General features: G+C 43.1%; 1 protein-coding gene across 1 annotated transcript; it reads right to left on the bottom strand.

The window, feature by feature from the left end:
• Positions 1–665: 665 nt before the first annotated feature.
• On the bottom strand, positions 666–26,107 carry LOC109872025 (prolactin-releasing peptide receptor). The gene is made up of 3 exons (XM_020463106.2): positions 26,004–26,107; positions 2,029–2,540; positions 666–1,544 (listed from the first exon to the last, which is right to left on the bottom strand). Exons 2-3 carry the CDS (start codon positions 2,493–2,495, stop codon positions 908–910), a joined length of 1,104 nt encoding a protein of 367 aa, XP_020318695.1. The 5' UTR covers positions 2,496–2,540; positions 26,004–26,107; the 3' UTR covers positions 666–907.
• Between the last annotated feature and the right edge of the window lie 144 nt (positions 26,108–26,251).

The following is a 26,251-nucleotide window of genomic DNA, read 5'->3' as shown; positions in this document are numbered from 1 at the left end:
GCCATGTATCGTGAGATTTTGAGTGAAAACCTCCTTCCATCAGCTAGGGCATTGAAGATGAAACGTGGCTGGGTCTTTCAGCATGACAATGATCCCAAACACACCGCCCGGGCAACGAAGGAGTGGCTTCGTAAGAAGCATTTCAAGGTCCTGGAGTGGCCTAGCCAGTCTCCAGATCTCAACCCCATAGAGAATCTTGGGAGGGAGTTGAAAGTCCGTGTTGCCCAGCAACAGTCCCAAAACATCACTGTTCTAGAGGAGATCTGCATGGAGGAATGGGACAAAATACCAGCAACAGTGTGTGAAAACCGTGTGAAGACTTACAGAAAATGTTTGACCTCTGTCATTGCCAACAAAGGGTACATAAAGTATTGAGATAAACTTTTGTTATTGACCAAATACTCATTTTCCACCATAATTTGCAAATAAATTCATTGTAGGATTTTTAATGTGATTTTCTGGATTTTTTTCTCATTTTGTCTGTCATAGTTGAAGTGTACCTATGATGAAAATTACAGGCCTCTCATCTTTTTAAGTGGGAGAACTTGCACAATTGGTGGCTGACTAAATACTTTTTTGCCCCACTGTACATACAGAAGATGTCCATATCTTGCTCAACCAACTTCTGATATTTCAACATGTCTGAAAGCTTTTAATGCAGTACGCATTTTTGCGGCACAGTTTATTGCAATGAAAAACCACTTCATGTAGAGATGTACATAATATGCACAACAATCTATTATTCACAAAATATTTTTTAAGCTTAATTGTAAATTAATGTATTCATTTGACATTCTTATCTTATGCAAAACCTGACAGAAAATTGTCCAGCTAGTTCCAGGACCAAATACCTCAGGACATTCTCTGAACACATCCAGTGAAAGGTGGCAGCGTGGGATGAAGTGGTTCACAGCACCACGCTGTTTGTGGCACAGTTGTTGGCAGGGATGCCGATGCGGCGGTGGCAGGTGAACATCTTGCGCAGCTCGGCGCGAAAGCGGTCATGTAGCCAGGCGTACAGGAAAGGGTTACAGCAGGAGGAGCTCATAGCACACAGGTGGCACAGCAGTTGGATGAGCAGGAAGAAGCGCTTGTCAATCAGGTCAATGTCAATGTCCCGCAGCACGTTGAATACACTGATGGGCATCCAACACACGCCGAAGGCCGCCACCACCAAGGTGACCAGACGGAAGGTCTTACGCTTGCGGGTTCGCTGTGCCTCGGCCTGGCTCTTGGTGCGGTGGCCAGGCGCCACACAATTACGCAGCTTGACAGAGATACAGAGGTAAGAGATGCAGAGGGCAGAGAGAGGCAGGACGTAGGTCATGAAGAGTGTGCTGTAGGCGTAGGCCAACCTCTCTTTCTCTTTACCCATCCAGAACTCCTCACAGATGGTGAAGCCCTCATTCTTGAACTCCACATGGTAAGTGTGGGCTACAGCCGGGGCCACAAGCCCACAGGAGAGCAGCCAGATCCCAGATAGGAGGTAGGTACACGCCAGCACTGAGATCCGCTTCTTCAGAGGGTGCACTGTGGCATAGTACCTAGGAACAGGCAGGAAAAGAGATCTACTTAACAGCTCATTTACAAGCATGAAAAAAAGTGTGATTTGGTATGTTTTTTGCTTTTGATCTGACAGTAATTGCACTATTGCACTGTGTCGTGCTGATATCACATGCTTGTACTGTTGCTGTAGATTATTGGATTTATTGTTATTGACGTGAAGTGGAAATTAAATAATCTTCAACTCATATTATGGTGCTGAATAGAGCTGTTAAGAGTATTTTATGTTACAGACCTTGAATGTATACCTAATCATCATTCTGTTACAGCCGTAAATACTGAAACACCATGGAGGAAATGTCAATAGAGGATAAATGATCAAACCTGTGGCGGAAATTAAATTACATAATAATAATAATTACATAGAAATGTAATAGCAATGTGTTCATTCTACCCAAAATCAAAATGTTTTGTCTAGTCTGACTTAGATGAATGATAGTTAAAGCCACCTCGACCAAGGCTTACCTGTCAACACCAATAGCAGTGAGAGTAAAAACAGACACATAGACCGTTACTGGCTGGATGAGGTAAACCAGGTAGCACATGAACCTCCCAAACACCCAGCCGCGGGGGTTGAAGGCATAGGCCAAGGTGAAGGGGACACATGTGGCACACATCAGCATGTCGGAGAAGGCCAGGTTCCCTATGAAGAAGTTGGTGACATTGTGCATCTTGCGGGTGCGGCAGATGACGTAGAGCAACAGGTAGTTGCCGAATACCCCGATCAGCACCACCAGGGCATAGCAGGGGATGATGAGCAGCTTGAAGGACTGCGGCAGCTCCACCCCCACAAACTGAGGGCTGCGTTTGGACGAGGAGGAGTTCTGCAGCGCCACCTCAAAAACCTGACTGCTGGTGTTCCCCTCCATGCCAGCCACACACGGCCCAGGAGAGGCCAGATCTACAGCCCACCCACTGCCACTGCCCTCCATCTTAGTCGGTCAAGCACGTCACACTGTAGAAAGGGCCAGAGGTGCCTAGAGAGAAGATAGAAAAAGGAAGACTTAGCTTATCAGTCCACTTGTTTTTGTTGGGCTCAATGGATTCTGATGTTGTGTCAAGTCTATTGAAATTCTTCATATCCAAACTAAATAACAACCTAAAAGCCTGTTTCTATTATAGCACTGTGGTGACGGTGAACATATCTCTGAGAGGTCTGTGCTACCTGTATCCCTTGATTGGACTGATTGTTCTGGATGATACTAGCATCCACTGAATAACCGTTGGTATGAACAGTTGGGTTGGAATCTAATAATTATCTTGGCGCCTAGAGTGAATAAAACATGCATAAAATATATTTACACAGCACATCAACCAGCTAGCACATTTGGTTCCTTGGAAGATCTGGGAACATATATTTTTGGATCCACATTGGTTGTGGGAACGAAACCATGTTTCATGACCTGTAAAACTGGATGTATTTTTTAATGTTCTGAGAACAGAAGTGAAAATGTCTTTAATACGTTCATTGAATGTTTCAAGGCTTTTACTAACACCGTATTTTGGGTTAACAATTTTTTTTACTCCAAGCACAGATAGGACACATTTATTTCCTTAGGCATTAATCATGCAAACACATTTATTTTTTATTGTGCCATGGCATCAGTGAGATTCAAACCTATAATATTATGTTCTGTCCATGGAATTTGTCCACTGTGCTAATTTCATCTATTCAAACAGATCCCATTTCAAAGGAAACAAGCACTCATTAAGATCAGGTGTGGCCAATTAGTGGGCGAGGCCAACGCACCTGAACACACTTAACAAGATAGAGGGTAGAAAGAGATGTTGCTGCTGAGTACGGAATGTACATGTTTTTAAATAACATTCTTAGAACATTCTCTGATCGTTACTAACGTTCTCTTGTGGTTTTTATGGAAAGTTTTCTTAACGTTCTTGGAACAGTTTGAGAACATGACTTTAAATAGAACCATGGGGAAACCTGTAGAAAACGGTGAAGTAGTGAAATCCACAGAAGAACATTGTTTCTTAGCGTTCCCTGAACTATTTGAGAACGTTCCTAATGTGAAACCAGTTGGAGAACATTCCTAGAACATTACCAAAAGTGAAATGAAATGTAACCATGTTTGAGCTTTCAGGAAAAGTCCTGTTAAAGTAATGAAATACCAAGAGAATACAATTTCTTTGTCAAGTTCCTTAAATCTACTGAGAATGCTCCAAAGCCAAGTAACTGTCCTGCATCATTCCCAGAAAGTTGTGGGAAGGTTATATGCAAAATATCCATAGGACAACCACGCTCTCACCAAGCTCTAAGAAACATGGTTCTCAGAGCATGTTGTGCTAGCTGGGGCAATGTCTTTAATCAGTGAAATTATAGTAAATCATTCAGAAATCTATTCACTTTATACTATGAATTGTGCTGCAAATGAGCAGCACTCACAGTGACACATGAATGACACAAATATGCTCTTTAGTTCAACAAGCCTCTAAATGTGTAATCATACTTTGCTTGTTGATTTGTTGTTGTGACCTCATTTCAGCATTTTTTGCTAAAGGAGTCACAGGATCAATAGGGTATGACTCTATATAGTCTATAGATGACTGCATACATTCAGCATCTTACTGTGTTAGCAGTGGTTCAACAGAAACTCATGTTGAGAACAGGTACACAGATGGTATGAGTTGAGAAGTTGAACCATGTTCATGAGAGACACTGTGCCGGGTAGGGAGGGCAAACCATCAGAGCCAAAATGGTTTTACCCAATCACATCTACAATCTTGACTGTCTCTCAAACGCTTTTGAGACATGGATTAGTCATGCTTAAACAGGAAGCACACAGTGCAGTTGATGGACAGATGGATCCAATTTTAGCACTTACACTTACTGGGCACACACTGGTTGAATCAATGTTGTTTCCACATCTTTTCAATGAAATGACGTTGAACCATTGTGGAATAGACGTTGAATTTACATCTGTGCCCAGTGGGTAGTATGTGTCTTTCTCTATTTTGAATTCAGCCACATTATGCAGCAACATAGGGTAATGGACTTTTGAGGTCCTCTTCAGATTGCAAAGCGATGGCTGTGCACCAACTAAATAAAATGTACTCATGACTCCCGCTGGTCAGGAAAATAGGTGGAACAGAGCTGTGAATGTTTAGTCAGAGAACCCACCCCACTGGGCACAGATGTCAGTTTCAACATCTAGTTTTGATTTACATTTGGTTGAGTTCTCAACTAAGGTGAATTCAACATGAAATCAACAACAATGTCACTGTGTCATTAGATTTAGTTTAAAAGTTGGGTGAAAAAAATGTGAAATGCCTTTTTTTTGTTCAGTTTGCCACATTTTTTGTTTGACATTACATGGAAACAACATTGATTCAACCAGTTTTTGCCCAGTGGGACAGGTTGTCTAAACATTCACCCACTCTCCTACTGGGAGACAGACAGGGCTGGAACACTAAACAATCTATATCCCTGTCAGTCAATATCTGTTCCACTGGCCTCATACTCAACCAAGGACAGAACATTTTAACAAAGGGAATATCTGATTCAATATGATCTCAATAGATGAAAAACACAGGACTCAGTATAATAGAGGCACATTGTGCGCATGGGTTTCACTCTCTGCAAAGTGCTGCAACACATTAGCTTGGAACATTTTTGTCTAATAATGCCAGGGGATGCCCCCAGGCACGCAAACATTTCACGTGTTGTTCACCTCTTTCTGAGAATGCATTTGAATGGCAGCTAATACAGGTCTTTATCTTGGTAGTGCTGATGGATGTCAGCCTGTTAGACACCCTGTCTAGGTAGAATCTCTGGTTATTAAAGACCATATAAGTTCTACTATAAAGCATTTGTCATTTTACCTTATAACCACATCCAAATACATCTTATTTAGTAAACATATAGCATACTAAAACTTAGGTTATACAGATTCTGACAAAATATTCCCTTATTTGGAAAACATTGTAAAATGTTCTACCCAAATGAATCCTAGAAATATATATATTCCCAGAAAATAAAATGTATTCTAAGTTTGTGGCACAAAACTGGCTCTGATTGAAATGATTGTAGAATGCAAATGACAGAGGCTATAGGAAAAGTGACGTTACTAATCTAATCTTTTCAGAAAAACGATTGTAAAATGATTGATGATTTCCTATAGCCTATTAAGCCTAGAAAACATGAAAATTCACATTTTAAACCTTACCTATTCGGCAAGAAGAGCAGGTGTCCACGTTTCAACTCCTCCAATATCAGCGGAGACTGACAGTGAATCAGACTGTGACTGTCAACTTATCCACATTGGAGAATCACCAAACTGAGCGCATCAACGGTCCCCATGTTTCCCACTCCAGAGAGAGGAGCAGAGTGAAATAAATAACCCTTGAACGCTCTCAGCTGTTTTACAGCATAGCCTTCATTACAGTAGAGTAATTTGTGAAATTGTGCACCAAATCCTCAGTGGGCTGCCTGCAGTGTGCACAGCTGCCTCTGATGACCACCTGCTTGTATGCAACAGGTACTGGACAGAGGGTCTGTCGCATCCTATACAGTAGCCTATTTGAATGTAACAGTTGGCTATTTGTGATGGTTTTATCAAAAAGCGCATCATGATGGATTCATATAGTTACTCATATCAATCTATACATGTCTACATCACCGTAGATTACATTGTTTTATTTTTGGAAGTGGATATTGGAACGGCAGAACGGGGGGGTTAAGCACAGGGTTTAAAATTGAATTTATAGCGGTATCACGTAGTGGATACGCAACAGTAACTATTCAAATGGATCTCCTCAAGCATCCTTATTTATTTGTCAATTAGACTGGGTTGTAACGAAATTCGTCTTCCTCTGACGAGGAGTATGACAGATAGGACCAATGTGCAGCATGGTAAGTGTTCGTCGTTTTTTAATGAAAAGTCACTGAACACAAAAATACAAAATAACAACGTGAAAGACAGAAACGAAAAAACGAAACAGTTCTGTATGGAGGAAACACAGACACAGAAAACAGTCACCCACAACTCAAGTGGGAAAAACAGGCTGCCTAAGTATGGTTCTCAATCAGAGACAACGATTGACAGCTGCCTCTGATTGAGAACCATACCAGGCCAAACACATAGAAAACCAAAACTAGAACAACACATAGAATGCCCACCCCAACTCACGCCCTGACCAACCTAAAATAGAAACAAAAACAAGGAACTAAGGTCAGGACGTGACATGGGTTGATTACATGATCCCTGTTTTTATGGCCAATGAATGTAGAGAAAAGCCTTCCTCTTCCAGTATCTCTAGGTTTTAATCAATGGCTGTCCATGTTGGAGGGAATGACTATCGATTCTAAATAATTGGCTATTCATTGAATGCCTATTCATTCTAAATCATTGACTGTGATTTAAGAAGACCAGGGCTACGTGCCAGGCCAGGGGCGACCAGGTGTTTCATTCGCTCTGACAGTTGCATTCATTAAAGCATGTGGCTGTTCATCATAGAACACATAGTAGTGAGATCAATAGTTGTTAACCTCCCTCACCTACTCGTACAAAACACTGCTCCTGGCTGTGTCAGCCACCTGGGAAGTGAGCCATAGTGACAGTGTGGTGTTAAATTTGAGTGGTGTGAAGGCAGTCTGTAGGCAATATGCAGGTTTCTAAGCAATGCTACAGTATGCACAATGTAGCCGGTGGCAGTTTTGACAGCTGCAATTGCATATTCATGACTCACTGTGATTGTTGGGAGCTGTAAGCTCAACTACAACAGCAAAAATGATTTTGTTGGTCCTGTTTTGTCTGCTCTCTTACAATTTTACAGATTGGAAGGGATGGATAGTAAAGTAATGTACTTGTACTGGGTTCAGTTGTTTCACTCTCCATATAATTAATTATTTTGTTACAGCTTCACCAAGCAAACCTAATGATTAGAAATAGATGTTATTTTCAAATGGGAACTGGTATTTGATTCATTAAAGTCATGTCCTGGATGTTATCCTTACAAATAATCCTGATAGGTATCAGTCTGGTGTTTTCTGTAATGACCTTAGTGATCACTTTTTATAGCCTGTGTTCATAATGGCTGCTCAGTGAAATGACCTGTCCTGACTTGTCATAGACACTTGCTAAAAAACTTTAATGAGCAAGCCTTCCTTCATGATCTGGCCTCTGTAAATTGGTATAGAATCCCCTCTGTCGAAAATGCTTGGACCTTCTTTTTTGATATTGTCAGAAGTATTACTAACAAATACGTGTCCATAAAGAAAATTTGAATTAAAAAGAGGTTCAGCCCCTGGTTCGACCGTGATCTGGCAGAGTGACTCCACCTCAAGAATTACATTTGGCAAATTGCTCGGCACACACATACTCAGGCTGACTGGCTCTCGTTCAGGCAAATGAGAAATAAGTGCACTCAGGCTATCCAGAAGGTCAAAGTTAGTTACTTTAAGGAGCAGTTCTCTCTCTTGGTCTAACCCCAATAAGTTCTTGAATACGGTTCAACCCTGGGGCCTCATTTATAAAACGGATTTACGATAAATTTTGATCTGAATTAAGTATAACTTATGCAGAAAACCATGTATAAGTAGTTATTTATAAAACCTCACTTTGATGTGGAAATGATCTTGTCTCTACGCAAAGTCTAGACTTGACGTAAGTGATTTTCCTGCTGGTTTTGTAGGGGTATTGCAGTTTGGGGCGTATATGCGTCCAAGCCTGTGGTGAACTGTGCATTAGCTTTATAAACAATTTGTTAGGAATTATCAATTAAATTATTAATTATAATTATCAATTATCAATTAATTGCCAGAGGCAATGTGTTTTGAATTAACAACAGGATGAAATGTTCTATATCACAGCCATCATTCAACCGCATCCTGCCACAAGTGATCGAGGCGATGCTACACATCTTGTCCAGGAGATACATTAGTTTCCCATTTACAGCCGATGAACAGGCTCTCCTCAAAGCCGAGTTTGTGCGCTCATTTAATTTCCCAAGGGTCATAGGTGCAGTTGACTGCACGCATATTGCCTTACGTGCACCATCTACAGATGAGCATGAATATGTTAACAGGAAGAATTTCCATTAATTGAATGTTCAGATCATCTGCAATGCCTGTATGCAACTTCTCAATGTATGCTCTAAGTGGCCAGGGTCTACGCATGACTAATTAATTCTGCGCCACAGCAGAGTAGGCCTGCATCTAGAAGCTGGTGAGAGTGGAGGCGGGTGGCTTCTCAGTGAGTTCTTTTCTTTTCAGTGTATAATAGCCTATTAACCGTGCAAAATAATGTAACAACGGTTTTACCCTATTAGGTGACAGGTCTATCCACTGAAAACGTGGCTTCTCACCCCCTTTGCCGATCCCCGAACAGCAGAGGAAATGCGCTACAACTTGCCACATGGCAGAACAAGGTTGGTTGTGGTGCGCACCATCGGACTGCTGAAGGGCAGGTGGCTTTGCCTTGATGCATCAGGTGGAAAACTCCTCTACAAGCCAGAAAATGTAACTCCATTTAATAAAAATGTGAAACTTTAATTTAGTTTTAAAATGGGTCAACTTAAAGCAACAGATATCAACATTTTATATTTAGCATTTTATGTTATGTTTATGCTATGTTGGCCGGTTTTAAGAACGAATGGTTTTCCTCCCCAATCAAAGGTGAGAGGCATAATACTGGCATGTGGTGTGCTCCACAACATAGCCCTGAGGCATGACATTAGAATGGACCCCCAAGAGCCTTCTAACCTACCACCCAATTGAGCACCTGCCCCGCCTGATGCAGTGAGGAGGCGGCAGCTCATACAGAGATTGGTGGTAAGAAACAGAATGCCAGACAATATACAAAGAGTTTTTTTGATTCATGTTGTGGAAAACGTTCAACAATTGCATTATGTAAATTATTCAAAAGCTTGGGCTATATTCTTCCGAGTTCAGTCACAATCTGCCCAACCAATGTGTTCAACTTGTTCTGGGTTTGCAGGACTGAGGGAGTCAACACGCGAACTGTAGACGTGGACGCAGACATGGATGGACCCTCGACACCGGTGGCAAAACATTCCCCCTCACTCCTGGCACCTGTGGGTCTGCGACGCTGGGGAATTCATCCCGGCACACGGACACAGACGGACCCTCGACACCTGTGGACAAACATTCCCCCTCACTCCTGGCACCTGCTGATTTGGGAGCCTCACGCACTTTATCCCTGGGTGGAAGGGTGGAGGGCACACGGGCTGCAAACCTCCCTTGGTGGAGGGGGCACCCTCACCCGGCACACGGGCTGCAAACCTCCCTTGGTGGAGGGGGCACCCTCACCCGGCACACGGGCTGCAAACCTCCCTTGGTGGAGGGGGCACACTCACCCGGCACACGGGCTGCAAACCTCCCTTGGTGGAGGGGGCACCCTCACCCGGCACACGGGCTGCAAACCTCCCTTGGTGGAGGGGGCACCCTCACCCGGCACACGGGCTGCAAACCTCCCTTGGTGGAGGGGGCACCCTCACCTGGCACATGGGCTGCAAACCTCCCTTGGTGGAGGGGGCCCCCCCATCGGCACACGGGCTGCAAACCTCCCTTGGTGGAGGGGGCACCCTCACCCGGCACATGGGCTGCAAACCTCCCTTGGTGGAGGGGGCACCCTCACCCGGCACACGGGCTGCAACGCAACTCCACCCATTTCCATGTGAATAAAATAATAAAATAAATCTGTGCATTGTATATTGTATATTACAATGACTGACAACCAAGTTTCACATTCTCTTAATTACTTACTGTGATCCAGTGATGTAGTCGTGGGGGTTTCGTTGCCCGACTTCACAGTTTCCGATGTTACTGCTAAACGATGTAAAAGTTGGGATAAACCAAAACATTTAAATTGCGCTTTCCACAATGATTGCCCCGATGCGCTGGTCCATTTGGGAGAGCTCCGGCGTTCCAGGCCCCCCTCCTGTTGCCTTAATGCGGCGGTTATATACGACTATTCTTTTTTTCCCTAGGCAGTTTAAGGTCATACCATTTATTTTTCACATCAGCCACAGTTCTGTCTTGCTGCCCCACCTTGTTCAATGCAGCAGTGACACACTCCCAAGCTACCTGTTTGGCTTTGCTGGTCAACCCACTATTTAGTCCACCGAATAAACGTGTTGCCTGTCTTCAATCTCCTCTACCATCGCTGTGATCTCGTCTTCCAAAAAGTGTACTTTTCTCTTTTGGTCCATGGCTTTTCCTGACTAAACCCTCATTTGTGCTAGCATTCTATAAGGGGAAATTGCTGATTGTAAAGGCACGTTCAGGTGCAGTTAATTTGAGATATATAGATCACAGGTGTGTAAGTCACAAATGGGCTTCTTAGAACCTGCGTTAGCAAGATTTTTTTATGCTCAGCATTTTTTTGGAATCAAACTTAAGCACACTGTCGGAAATTATCTTACGACTAAATTCAAGTATAAATCTAAGAACATTTTTATAAATGAGGCCCCTGGAGAATAAAGCCTTCTCCTCACAGCTGCCCATGTCCCTTAATGTTGATGATGTGGTTGTTACTGACAAGGAGCACATGACTGAGCTCTTTAATCACCATATCAAGTCAGGATTCCTATTTGGCTCTGCCATGCCTCCTTTCCCATTCAACAATTCTTCATCTCCCACCCCTTCTAATGCGACTATCCCCGATGCTCCTCCCTTTTTTCCCCCCTGCCCCGCTACAAAGTTTCTCCCTGCAGGCGGCAACTGAGTCTGATGTGCTAAAGGGGCACCTCAAACTTGACCCCCAAAAAACATCTGATTCAGATGGTTTAGACCCCTTCCTCTTTATGGTTGCTGCCCCTACAATCGCCAAGTCTACCTCTGACCTTTTTAACCTCCTCTTTGGGGAGGTTCCCATTGTTTGGAAGGCAGCCAAAGTGCATCCTGTATTGAAAGGGGGATATCAAGCTGATCCTAACTGTTATAGGCCAATTTCTCTTTTGCCCTGTTTATCAAAAGTGTTGGAAAAACTTGTCAATAATCAACTGACTGGCTACCTTGATGTCTATAGTATTCTCTCTGGTATGCAATCTGGTTTCTACTCAGGTTATGGACATGGTCCAAAATTATTTTAACCTATGCCCTTGATTCTAAGCAATGTTGTGCTGCTATTTTTAATGACTTGGCCAAAGCTTTTGATACGGTAGACCATTCCATTCTTGTGGGCCGGCGAAGGTGTATCTAAGGGGTCTTTGGCCTGGTTTGCTAACTACCTCTCTCAAAGAGTGCGGTGTATAAAGTCAGAACATCTGCTGTCAGCCATTGCCTCTCACCAAGGGAGTACCCCAAGGCTTGATCCTAGGCCACACACTCTTCTCAATTTACATTGAGCATAGCTCAAGCAAAATTAAGCATAGTTCAAGCAGTAGCTCATCCATTTACAGTGCCTTGCGAAAGTATTCGGCCCCCTTGAACTTTGCGACCTTTTGCCACATTTCAGGCTTCAAACATAAAGGTATAAAACTGTATTTTTTTGTGAGGAATCAACAACAAGTGGGACACAATCATGAAGTGGAACGACATTTATTGGATATTTCAAACTTTTTTTTAACAAATCAAAAACTGAAAGATTGGGCGTGCAAAATTGATGCAAAAATGATCCAATGTTGACCTAAATGACTAACGATGATGAATACAATCCACCTGTGTGTAATCAAGTCTCCGTATAAATGCACCTGCACTGTGATAGTCTCAGAGGTCCGTTAAAAGCGCAGAGAGCATCATGAAGAACAAGGAACACACCAGGCAGGTCCGAGATACTGTTGTGAAGAAGTTTAAAGCCTGATTTGGATACAAAAAGATTTCCCAAGCTTTAAACATCCCAAGGAGCACTGTGCAAGCGATAATATTGAAATGGAAGGAGTATCAGACCACTGCAAATCTACCAAGACCTGGCCGTCCCTCTAAACTTTCAGCTCATACAAGGAGAAGACTGATCTGAGATGCAGCCAAGAGGCCAATGATCACTCTGGATGAACTGCAGAGATCTACAGCTGAGGTGGGAGACTCTGTCCATAGGACAACAATCAGTCGTATATTGCACAAATCTGGCCTTTATGGAAGAGTGGCAAGAAAGAAAGCCATTTCTTAAAGATATCCATAAAAAGTGTCATTTAAAGTTTGCCACAAGCCACCTGGGAGACACACCAAACATGTGGAAGAAGGTGCTCTGGTCAGATGAAACCAAAATTGAACTTTTTGGCAACAATGCAAAACGTTATGTTTGGTGTAAAAGCAACACAGCCCATCACCCTGAACACACCATCCCCACTGTCAAACATGGTGGTGGCAGCATCATGGTTTGGGCCTGCTTTTCTTCAGCAGGGACAGGGAAGATGGTTAAAATTGATGGGAAGATGGATGGAGCCAAATAGAGGACCATTCTGGAAGAAAACCTGATGGAGTCTGCAAAAGACCTGAGACTGGGACGGAGATTTGTCTTCCAACAAGACAATGATCCAAAACATAAAGCAAAATCTACAATGGAATGGTTCAAAAATAAACATATCCAGGTGTTAGAATGGCCAAGTCAAAGTCCAGACCTGAATCCAATCGAGAATCTGTGGAAAGAACTGAAAACTGCTGTTCCCAAATGCTCTCCCTCCAACCTCACTGAGCTCGAATTTCAGTCTCTCGATGTGCAAAACTGATAGAGACATACCCCAAGAGACTTACAGCTGTAATCGCAGCAAACGGTGGCGCTACAAAGTATTAACTTAAGGGGGCTGAATAATTTTGCACGCCCAATTTTTCAGTTTTTGATTTGTTAAAAAAGTTTGAAATATCCAATAAATGTCATTCCACTTCATGATTGTGTCCCACTTGTTGTTGATTCTTCACAAAAAAATACAGTTTTATATCTTTATGTTTGAAGCCTGAAATGTGGCAAAAGGTCGCAAAGTTCAAGGGGGCCGAATACTTTCGCAAGGCACTGTATATGCAGATGATACAATCTTATACTCAGCTGGCCACTCCCTGGATTTTGTGTTAAATGCTCTACAACAAAGCTTTCTTTGTGTCCAACAAACTTTCTCTGCCCTTAACCTTGTTCTGAAGTCCTCCAAAAACAAAGGTAATGTGGTTTGTTAAGAAGAGTTCCCCTCTCCCCACCGCTGTGATTACTACCTCTGAGGGTTTAGAGCTTGAGGTAGTCACATCATACAAGTACTTGGGAATATGGCTATATGGCACACTGTCTTTCTCTCTGCACAAAGTAAAGCTGCAGGCTAAGGTTAAATCTAGACTTGGTTTCCTCTATCATAATCACTCCTCTTTCACCACAGCTGCTAAACTTACCCTGATTTAGATGACCCTCTTACCAATGCTAGATTACGGCTACGTAGTTTGTAGATTGGCAGGTAAGGGTGCTCTTGGGCGGCTAGATGTTCTTTACCATTCGGCCATGAGATTTGCCACCAATGCTCCTTATAGGACACATCACTGCACTCTATACTCCTCTGTAAACTGGTCATCTCTGTATACCCGTCGCAAGACCCACTGGTTGATGCGTATTTATAAAACCCTCTTTGGCCTCACTCTCCCCTATACATACTGCAGCCCTCATTCTCTACATGTCACATTATGTTAAAGGTCCCCAAAGCACACACATCACTGGGTTACTCCTCTTTTCAATTTGCTGCAGCTAGCGATTGGAACAAGCTGCAAAAAACACTCAGACTGGACCGTTTTATCTCCATCTCTACATTCTGTTACAAACTGTTACAGACCTATATCCATCCTGCCCTGCCTATCTAAGGTCTTCGAAAGCCAAGTCAACAAACAGGTCACTGACCATCTCGAATCCCACCGTACCTTCTCCGCTGTGCAATCTGGTTTCCGAGCCGGTCATGGGTGCACCTCAGCCACACTCAAGGTACTAAACGATATCATAACCGCCATCGATAAAAGGCAGCCGTCTTCATCGACCTTGCCAAGGCTTTCGACTCTGTCAATCACCATATTCTTATCGGCAGACTCAGTAGCCTCGGTTTTTCGGATGACTGCCTTGCCTGGTTCACCAATTACTTTTCAGACAGAGTTCAGTGTGTCAAATCGGAGGGCATGCTGTCCCGTCCTCTGGCAGTCTCTATGGGGGTGCCACAGGGTTCAATTCTCGGGCCGACTCTTTTCTCTGTGTATATCAATGATGTTGCTCTTGCTGCGGGCGACTCCCTGATCCACCTCTACGCAGACGACACCATTCTATATACTTTCGGCCCGTCTTTGGACACTGTGCTATCTAACCTCCAAACAAGCTTCAATGCCATACAACACTCCTTCCGTGGCCTCCAACTGCTCTTAAACGCTAGTAAAACCAAATGCATGCTTTTCAACCGGTCGCTGCCTGCACCCGCATGCCCGACTAGCATCACCACCCTGGATGGTTCCGACCTAGAATATGTGGACGTCTATAAGTACCTAGGTGTCTGGCTAGACTGCAAACTCTCCTTCCAGACTCATATCAAACATCTCCAATCGAAAATCAAATCAAGAGTCGGCTTTCTATTCCGCAACAAAGCCTCCTTCACTCACGCTGCCAAGCTTACCCTAGTAAAACTGACTATCCTACCGATCCTCGACTTCGGCGATGTCATCTACAAAAATGGCTTCCAACACTCTACTCAGCAAACTGGATGCAGTCTATCACAGTGCCATCCGTTTTGTCACTAAAGCACCTTATACCACCCACCACTGCGACTTGTATGCTCTAGTCGGCTGGCCCTCGCTACATATTCGTCGCCAGACCCACTGGCTCCAGGTCATCTACAAGTCCATGCTAGGTAAAGCTCCGCCTTATCTCAGCTCACTGGTCACGATGGCAACACCCATCCGTAGCACGCGCTCCAGCAGGTGTATCTCACTGATCATCCCTAAAGCCAACACCTCATTTGGCCGCCTTTCGTTCCAGTACTCTGCTGCCTGTGACTGGAACGAATTGCAAAAATCGCTGAAGTTGGAGACTTTTATCTCCCTCACCAACTTCAAACATCAGCTATCTGTGCGGCTAACCGATCGCTGCAGCTGTACATAGTCTATTGGTAAATAGCCCACCCTTTTTCACCTACCTCATCCCCATACTGTTTTTATTTATTTACTTTTCTGCTCTTTTGCACACCAATATCTCTACCTGTACATGACCATCTGATCATTAATCACTCCAGTGTTAATCTGCAAAATTGTAATTATTTGCCTACCTCATGCCTTTTGCACACATTGTATATAGACTCCCCTTTTGTTTTCTACTGTGTTATTGACTTGTTAATTGTTTACTCCATGTGTAACTCTTTGTTGTCTGCTCACACTGCTATGCTTTATCTTGGCCAGGTCACAGTTGCAAATGAGAACTTGTTCTCAACTAGCCTACCTGGTTAAATAAAGGTGAAATAAAAAATAAATAAATTCAAAACCTAAATCATGGACCCTCTTACTGACAGTTGTGGCTGCTTCGCCTGATTTATTGCCCCTTGTACTGTTGTCTGTGCCCAATAATGTTTGTACCATGTTTTGTGCTGCTACTGTGTTGTGCTGCTAACATGTTGTGCTGTTGCCATGGTGTATTGCTACCATGTTGTTGTCATGTTGCTACCATGCTGTGTTTTCATGTGTTGTTGCCATGCTACGTTGTTGTCTTATGTCTCTCTTTACGTAGTGTTGTGGTGTCTCTATTGTCGTGATGTATGTTTTGTCCTATATTTTTATTAATTTTTTTTATTTAAATGTTTAATCCTAGCCCCCTGCAAGAGGCCTTTTTACTTCTGGTAGGACGTCACTGTAAATAAGTATGTTCTTTAAATTATGCTGATATTGTAGTCTGTTAAGCACTTCCGGCGCCGACAGAGATGACCGCCTCGCTTCGTGTTCCTAGGAAACTATGCAGTATATAGTTTTTTTACGCGTTATTTCTAAAATTGGTACCCCAGGTAATCTTAGGTTTCATTACATACAGTCGGGAGGAACTACTGAATATAAGAGCAACGTCAACTCTCCCGAAGCAGATCCTGTGTTTTGCCTTCCACCCAGGACAATGGATCGGATCCCAGCTGGCGACCCAAAACAACGACATCGTAAAAGAGGCAAACGAAGCGGTCTTCTGGTCAAGCTCCGGAGACGGGCACATCGCGCACCACTCCCTAGCATACAACTCGCCAATGTCCAGTCTCTTGACAACAAGGTTGATGAAATCTGAGCAAGGGTAGCATTGCAGAGAAACATCAGAGACTGTAACGTTCTTTGCTTCACGGAAACAGGCCTCACTCGAGAGATGCTAACGGAGTCGGTGCAGCCAGCTGGTTTCTTCACGCATCGCGCCGACAGAACCTAGCATCTTTCTGGTAAGAAGAGGGGCGGGGGGGTATGCCTTATGATTAACAAGACGTGGTGTGATCATAACAACATACAGGAACTCAAGTCCTTCTGTTCACCTGACTTAGAATTCCTCACAATCAAATGTCGACCGCATTATCTACCAAGGGAATTCTCTTTGATTATAATCACAGCTGTATATATCCCCCCCCAAGCAGACACATTGATGGCCCTGAACAAACTTTATTTGACTCTATGCAAACTGGAAACCACATATCCTGAGGCTGCGGCAGTGTAGCCTAGTGGTTAGCGCATTGGACTAGTAACCGAAAGGTTGCAAGTTCAAATCCCCGAGCTGACAAGGTACAAAATCTGTTGTTCTGCCCTTGAACAGGCAGTTAACCCACTGTTCCTAGGCCGTCATTGAAAATAAGAATTTGTTCTTAACTGACTTGCCTAGTAAAATAAAGGTAAAAAAAAAAAAAATCATTATAGCTGGGGATTTTAACAAGACTAGTCTGAAAACAAGACTCCCTAAATTCTATCAGCATATCAATTGTGCTACCAGGGCTGGTAAAACCCTGGATCATTGTTATTCTAACTTCCGCAATAAGGCCCTCCCCCGCCCTCCTTTCGGAAAAGCTGACCACGACTCCATTTTGTTGCTTCCAGCCTACAGACTGAAACTAAAACAAGAAGCTCCCGCGCTCAGGTCTGTTCAACGATGGTCCGACCAATCTGATTCCACGCTTCAAGACTGCTTCGATCACGTGGATTGGGAGATGTTCCGCATTGCGTCCAAAAACAACATTGACTAATACGCTGATTCGTTGAGCGAGTTCATTAGAAAGTGCATCGGCGATGCTATACCCACAGCAACGATTAAAACATTCCCAAAGCAGAAACTGTGTATTGATGGCAGCATTCCCGCGAAACTGAAAGCACAAACCACTGGTGACCGGAAACATGACCGAATACAAACAGTGTAGCTATTCCCTCCGCAATATAGAGTATAGAGTATAGAGTCTCAGTATAGAGACAAAGCAGAGTCGCAATTCAACGTCTCAGACACAAGAGGTATGTGGCAGGGTCTACAGTCAATCACGGATTACATAAAGAAAACCAGCCCCGTCGCGGACCAGGATGTCTTGCTCCCAGACAGACTAAATAACTTTTTTGCTCGCTTTGAGGATAATACAGTGCCACTGACACGGCCCGCTACCAAAACCTGCGGGCTCTCCTTCACTGCAGCCGACATGAGTAAAACATTTAAACGTGTTAACCCTCGCAAGGCTGCAGGCACAGACGGCATCCCCAGCCGCGTCCTCAGAGCATGCGCAGACCAGCTGGCTGGTGTGTTTACGGACATATTCAATCAATCCTTATCCCAGTCTGCTGTTCCCACATGCTTCAAGAGGGCCACCATTGTTCCTGTTCCCAAGAAAGCTAAGGTAACTGAGCTAAACGACTACCGCCCCGTAGCACTCACTTCCGTCATCATGAATTGCTTTGAGAGACTAGTCAAGGACCATATCACCTCCACCCTACCTGACACCATAGACCCACTCCAATTTGCTTACCGCCCCAATAGGTCCACAGACGACACAATCGCAACCACACTGCACACTGCCCTAACCCATCTGGACAAGAGGAATACCTATGTGAGAATGCTGTTCATCGACTACAGCTCAGCATTTAACACCATAGTACCCTCCAAACTCGTCATCAAGCTCGAGACCCTGGGTCTCGATCCCGCCCTGTGCAACTGGGTACTGGACTTCCTGACGGGCCGCCCCCAGGTGGTGAGGGTAGGTAACAACATCTCCACCCCGCTGATCCTCAACACTGGGCACAACAAGGGTGCGTTCTGAGCCCTCTCCTGTACTCCCTGTTCACCCACGCTGCGTGGCCATGCACGCCTCCAACTCAATCATCAAGTTTGCGGACGACACTACAGTGGTAGGCTTGATTACCAACAATGACGAGACGGCCTACAGGGAGGAGGTGAGGGCCCTCGGAGTGTGGTGTCAGGAAAATAACCTCACACTCAACGTCAACAAAACTAAGGAGATGATTGTGGACTTCAGGAAACAGCAGAGGGAGCACCCCCCGATCCACATCGACGGGACAGTAGTGGAGAAGGTAGTAAGTTTTAAGTACACATCACAGACAAACTGAATTGGTCCACCCACACAGACAGCATCATGAAGAAGGCGCAGCAGCGCCTCTTCAACCTCAGGAGGCTGAAGAAATTCGGCTTGTCACCAAAAGCACTCACAAACTTCTACAGATGCGCAATCGAGAGCATCCTGTCAGGCTGTATCACCGCCTGGTACGGCAACTGCTCCGCCCACAACCGTAAGGCTCTCCAGAGGGTAGTGAGGTCTGCACAACGCATCACCGGGGGCAAACTACCTGCCCTCCAGGACACCTACACCACCCGATGTCACTGGAGGGCCATTAAGATCATCAAGGACAACAACCACCCGAGCCACTGCCTGTTCACCCCGCTATCATCCAGAAGGCGAGGTCAGTACAGGTGCATCAAAGCAGGGACCGAGAGACTGAAAAACAGCTTCTATCTCAAGGCCATCAGACTGTTAAACAGCCACCACTAACATTGAGTGGCTGCTGCCAACATACTGACTCAACTCCAGCCACTTTAATAATGGAAATTGATGTAAAAATGTATCACTAGCCACTTTAAACAATGCCACTTAATATAATGTTTACATACCCTACATTACTCATCTCATATGTATATGTATATACTGTACTCTATATCATCTACTGCATCTTGCCATCTTTATGTAATACATGTATCACTAGCCACTTTAAACTATGCCACTTTACGTTTATATACCCTACATTACTCATCTCATACGTATATACTGTACTCTATACCATCTACTGCATCTTGCCTATGCCGTTCTGTACCATCACTCATTCATATATCTTTATGTACATATTCTTTATCCCTTTACACTTGTGTGTATAAGGTAGGAGTTGTGGAATTGTTAGGTTAGATTACTCGTTGGTTATTACTGCATTGTTGGAACTAGAAGCACAAGCATTTTGCTACACTCACATTAACATCTGCTAACCATGTGTATGTGACAAATAAAATTTGATTTGATTTTTGATTTGATTCGATGTGTCTATTTTAACTAGACGTTCTAATGAAGTGTTCTAATCAAACCAGTTTGAGCGTATGCTGCAGGGACCACTGTAGAATGATCACAACCATGTGCTCGTATACGTCAAAGGGTTAGCTAGCTAAATCCTGTGTAATGCCTAGTAATTACATTGTAGTACATGCACTCTCTGGTCGTGTACTAGTGGGTTTATCCTCCCACTAATGGGTAACATACACTGAGTGTTTAAACATTAGGAACACCTTCTTAATATTGAGTTGCACCCCCTTTTGCCCTCAGAAAGGCCTCATTTTGTCAGGGCATGAACTCTGCAAGGTGTCAAACACACCTTGCAGGGATGCTGGCCCGTGTTGACTCCAATGCTTCCCACAGTTGTGTCAAGTTGGCTTTTCAGTCCTTTGGGTGGTGGACCATTCTTGATACACATGGGAAACTGTTGAGTGTGAAAAACCCAGCAGAGGTGCAGTTCTTGACACACTCAAACTCTGTCTGGCACCTACTATCATACCCCGTTCAAAGGCACAAACATATTTTCCAATTCACATACACACATACACAATCCATGTCTCAATTGTTACAAGGCTTAAAAATCCTTCTTTAACCTGTCTCCTCCCCTTCATCTACACTGATTGAAGTGGATTTAACAAGTGATTTAACAAGTGACATCAATAAGGGATCATAGACTGACCAGGTGAAAGCTATGTCATGTAAAGTGTTCTTAATGTTTGGTAGACTCAATGTAAATGAAATATATAAGGCTCTTTTAAAGCCCCAATTATAAAATGTTTACATCATCAATTTATGTCTAATAAATCCCTGTGTATATTTATTAAATGAAAATAACTCCAAAATACATTTTATATAATTTATTTCCCTGAGCCTCCTGTTGCCCTTGAAATGCTGTCTGATTGTGTGGGCGCTAGGAAACAAATTTGAAGATAATTACATATACAGCCCTAATTGGTTGATAGGATGGTCTAGAGCCCACCCCCTTACTCAGATGAACAGTCTTTTATAATCAGATCATATTGCGATGTCATGATATGGACCAAAAGTCCCACCTGAACAGGCTGAAATTCCAGCATTTACTTTTCAAAAAGGGCATTATCATAATTTTTACAATTTAGAATGATATTTCTCCCACATAGTTTGGAAATATGATTTAAAAAACTGGATAAGCATGTTTTTAACTGCACCGCCCCTTAAATAGATCTGCCTGTACATGAGTGTTGTCAGTGTCAGGAAGCACCGACAGGTATGACGATGTTCCTGTGGAGGTCATTTACTCAATAAACCTTGTTTTCTTGTAACTGGGAGCTGTGATCTGCTATGTACACAGAGTCTTTTGTTGTGGACATATATCTTGGTTTTATATACGTGGGTGATATTAATGGCAGCAGAGAGGCTGCCATGGCTGGAGAGCATCTTTGCGTGTTTCAGTAAAAGATTGATGGGTGCTTGCCTGGAGCTTATCAGCTCCTATTGTTTTCCTCTGGTTGTTTTTTCCTTTTGATTTAACATATGATAGATTGTGTGTCTAGAGGCACAGACTGATGTTTGCAGGTATACAAATTACATGACCAAGCACAATACCATTCAGTTAGACTGTCTTCTCTGTGATGTTAGGGATTGTGTATGATTATGACATCAGCTGTCTATCTGTCAGCTGTCTATTATGACATCAGCTGTCTATGTATTATGGGTTAAGCTCTGACATCTGTGATTATTCTCTTATTCATACATTCATAATGATGTGGCTATGTCACATTTATGAAATCAAAAACATATTTAACTAGGCAAGTCAGTTAAGAACAAATTATTATTTAAAATGACAGCCTACTGGGGAACAGTGGGTTAACTGCCTTGTTCAGGAGCAGAACAACAGATTTTTACCTTTACCAATATTTGATCCAGCAACCTAACCACTAGGCTACCTGCCACCCCAAATGTTTTTAGAGGTGTAATGTATGCATTATGAACATACTGTGGGGTCTTTAGCTAATATAAATTTGTACCCAGTTTATGCTACCATTCCACATAAATAAACAAAAGCCACAAAAAGTTGCCTGGGAAAATTGGCAGGGTATAGGAGTGGGGGCTGGACTTATCTACACTGGGCTGAAACTATGTGTTATGTGAGGCGTAGGTGTGTGCCGTCTTGGTTGGATTTTTTGGAAGTGACACAGTGTCCTTCCTGCTCACATTGTCAAACTGAATTTAGACAAAAACGGATGAAAGCACAGACATGTCAGGTTCATTATTAAGCAACAGTAAAGCATAGACATTAGGCCTCGGTGAGAGGACATGATCAAACAGAATGAGCTCTAGAGAGCCTACTTTTGTGAGAACATACAGTGCCTTGCGAAAGTATTCGGCCCCCTTGAACTTTGCGACCTTTTGCCACATTTCAGGCTTCAAACATAAAGATATAAAACTGTATTTTTTTGTGAAGAATCAACAACAAGTGGGACACAATCATGAAGTGGAACGACATTTATTGGATATTTCAAACTTTTTTAACAAATCAAAAACTGAAAAATTGGGTGTGCAAAATTATTCAGCCCCTTTACTTTCAGTGCAGCAAACTCTCTCCAGAAGTTCAGTGAGGATCTCTGAATGATCCAATGTTGACCTAAATGACTAATGATGACTAACTTAGGTTTAGGCTCGGGCTACTCTCTGGCAGATGATTACACGGGCTGATTTATTTAATTAACATTTCATTATATATTTTTCTATATAAAATACAATTAACATTTAAATGAAATTCTTTGAGAGTCCCGTGCAGTATTTGAGTATTTTGATACTTTTAGTAGTTTGATACTTAAGCATTAAAAACATTGTGGCTGGATCCTCCCGAGTGGCGCAGCGGTCTAAGACTGCAGTGCAAACTGCATTGCTACAGATGCTGGTTCGAGACCCATTAGGTGACGCGCAATTGGCCGAGCTTCGTCCGAGTTAGGGGAGGGTTTGGCGGCCGGGATGTCCTTGTCCCATCGCGTTGTAGTGACTCCTGTGGTGGGCCAGGTGCATGCACACTGACACGGTCACCAGGTGTATGGTGTACGATAGCTAAGGAGATGGAGACAATTATTGCGTTAGTTTGCAAATTATGCAGATGGAGTCAAAAAAAGAACACACTGAAGTCTGTTGTATAAAATACCTGTCTCCGGATTACATCTTCAAACTAAGGGCAACCACGGCATCCGTGACAGAGAGGGCGAAGTGTCCATCCATGTAGTATTTTATTTTTCATATTAGACCTTTCTAATTTAGTCAGAAAGCTGTTTTCATTTCAAGTTAAAGTGTACTGTTAGCTAGCTAGCTAATGTCAGCCGGCTGGTTCACTAGCTAACATTACGTGTATAATCTATGTAGTTATATTATTCGTATGTCAGAGCCATTTGCATTGCTAGTTATAGCCTAATTATACCTGATTGGTTAGCTACCTGCAGATTCATGCAGAGTAGTAACGTTATGAGTTGGGGTTGTGGTTCATTGTTTAACTAGCTTGCTACATGTCTAAACAAAAGAGTCCACTATGCAAGTAACCATTTCAATAGAATGTTCATGATGTCATTGCGACAACTGCCGATAGGCTTGGCTAGTAAATACTCCGATTTCAGAGCACTCTAGTCTGAGTGTGCCAGAGCACAGAATAACTGACGGATTTATGAACACCCGATGAATATGGACGGTGTCTGAAACGTTGGCAAAAAAATGTAACTAAATTGTTGCCAGAAACACAGTAGCAGTCACCAACGCTCTGGATAATGTAAAAACAGCCTAACCAGCTCTGCTAAGGCGAGTAAAATGATCAGAGTGATGTGTCTCTCATTTGTGTCTGGAAGTAGCTAGCAAGCTAGCCAACGTTAGCCAGTTAGCTTGGATGTTTGACTGCTGTTGTTAGGTCAGAACGCTCGAATCAACCCTACTCCTCGGCCAGAGCGTCCAGTGAACGCTCTGAGAGCGAAATGCTCTGAATTTTCCAACGGACAATCTGACAATGCTCTGAGTTTACTAATGCCCAGAGCGCACTCTGAGCACACTCTGGCACTCCAGATTAAATATATTAATACACACGTTGTATAAACCAGCCTTTAGTCTTTAAATCTTTGGTTGTTTAGTACATGTGATGGGTGGGGATAAGGCTTTAGAGGGTGTGAATGATGCGGAACGGTTGTTGACAAAGAAGAGCTCTCCAGTAGGTGTACCAAAACATTCCCAGGGCCATTTTCTCTAAAGTGAGGTAATCATTTTATCAACTGTCAAAGGATAATTACTTTTCTATTGTTCCACAACAGTCGAGTATGATATACCGTTTTCTAGCTCTGAGTCTCTACTTTTATATAATATAAAAAACTTTTTGCTACATAAGACCGAATATAGCCGGTCGGTCACGTACAGTATCATACGTTTTACAAATTCGTAAGATATAATAAGAACTGTAATTCATAACATATCATATGAAATGGGTGATGGACATCAACAAATTAATACATTTCATACGAAATGTAACATATCATACTAAATGGGGTGTCTCAGATTTACATACAGAATAATACAAAATGCTCTGAGACCAGGTTGGGACCAGAGGAAAGAGTGCTCCTTACTGGACCATCATACCACAACTACATGCCCACTGTATTTCTCCAGCTATGCAGATAATAATTCATATTCCCTATCTCTATTTGAAAGCTTGACATTACACTTAGTTTCAAATGATAACTAAAAGCCATTTTCCTTATGCGTTCAGCCCTCATTCGTTTGGTACTCTATGTGACATAAAGATGCTTCCTTCACAGGATTTAGTCAAGCTGAATAAGAGTTTTATAGAGGTTGTCACTATAATGTAATGAGGCCTCGGACTTCAGAAGACAGAGGTCAATGCAAGTCGGATGGACTCAGCTACGTAGTCTAGGTTATGGCTGTTGATAGCACTCACATTCAGATAGCCATTGGGAAGCAGGTAGATATGTCTCCTATTTTCCATTAATTCCACTTGTTGGACTAAAGGAGAGGTCATAAGGGGAAGAGGTCATAATCGAAGATCAAAGAAAATACATTTTCAACATGGAACATAGCACTTATTTTTATTTTACATCATTTACTGGTACCAGGTAGTGTATTAGTACAAAAGAACTGGCAATTAGTATATTGAGTATTGTGGACATGGACATAATACTGTATATTATGTCGTTTATCAGACGCTTTTACAAAGCATGACTGCTCCAACTCAGCTCGGCTAAAAGGGGTTAAATTCAGTTCAAGAAAACTGTACAGCATCATTGATAATGGTATAATGAATATATTTGAGAATAAAGTGGACAAACTAGACATGGAAATTGTGTGAGAAAAGTGCTGACAGCAAAGGCTAGGTAGAGAATGCTGGTTCTTTAAAAGCAAAGAAATAAAAGCAACCTGTCTTGATGTTTTCAAATGCTCTTAGACTTTTGACAAATTCCACGATCAATGTAGACCGGAAGTTGCAATGCCTAAATGGAGTAGCTACATTGTTCTGTTTGAATTGGTCAAAAGATGACAAATTTTGAGCTTGAATGGTTTGCTCACCATTCAGCCAAGTACAGTAGTACAGTCCACCATGCTGGATCAGGTGATCCCAGCTGCCAGGACATCCCAGAAGCCTGAGCTTCTCTCTCAACCTCTCTCTGACCAGCATGCCTCTCTCCACCATGCTCTTCACTCCCTACTGCCTAGGACAGGGATTTGCACAGAGGTCCATTTAGCTTATCATGAATGATTAGGCCTAGAACTGAATGGCTAGCAGTTTGGAGCTCTGCTTTAGGGCACATAAGAGGTGCCCAACCCTCTCGACTGCAGTAAGGACAAATTGAGGATGCCTACTATATAAGACAATGCATTTCCCTACAGAGATTAACTGTCAGTCTACTGTATGTCCTGGGATCTTGCAATCGTCACATTCGATGAAAGATACACTGAGAGGCAAGTGAACCATTGACGTGACTCACCGTAAAGCCCAAAGCTGTAGGAGAAGGACAGAAGCTCCATCCCCAGAGAGGCACACTGACACACTGGCCAGGAGTCTTATTCAAAGACCCCGTGGCATGGGCCCTGTGCAGGCAGAAGGAAGACAGCGAAAAACCTACTCCTCTGGGAGTGTAGAAGAGAGAAAGATTCAGAGAGAAGAAGAGAGAGAGAGCACGAGGAGACTGAACAGGACTACAAGAACGACAACCTCCAAAGAAAATTTAAAAAA

This window comes from Oncorhynchus kisutch, linkage group LG3 (genome assembly GCF_002021735.2).
Source record: "Oncorhynchus kisutch isolate 150728-3 linkage group LG3, Okis_V2, whole genome shotgun sequence".
NCBI lineage: Eukaryota > Metazoa > Chordata > Actinopteri > Salmoniformes > Salmonidae > Oncorhynchus > Oncorhynchus kisutch.
This window is presented reverse-complemented; position numbering and strand designations above follow the sequence as displayed.

Excerpts from the sequence above, each read along its gene's own strand:
- LOC109872025 (XM_020463106.2), bottom strand. The coding sequence starts at position 2,495 with ATGGAGGGCAGTGGCAGTGGGTGGGCTGTAGATCTGGCCTCTCCTGGG. Across the intron at positions 1,545-2,028 it reads ACTGCTATTGGTGTTGACAG|GTACTATGCCACAGTGCACC; the intron begins GTAAGCCTTGGT and ends GCCTGTTCCTAG.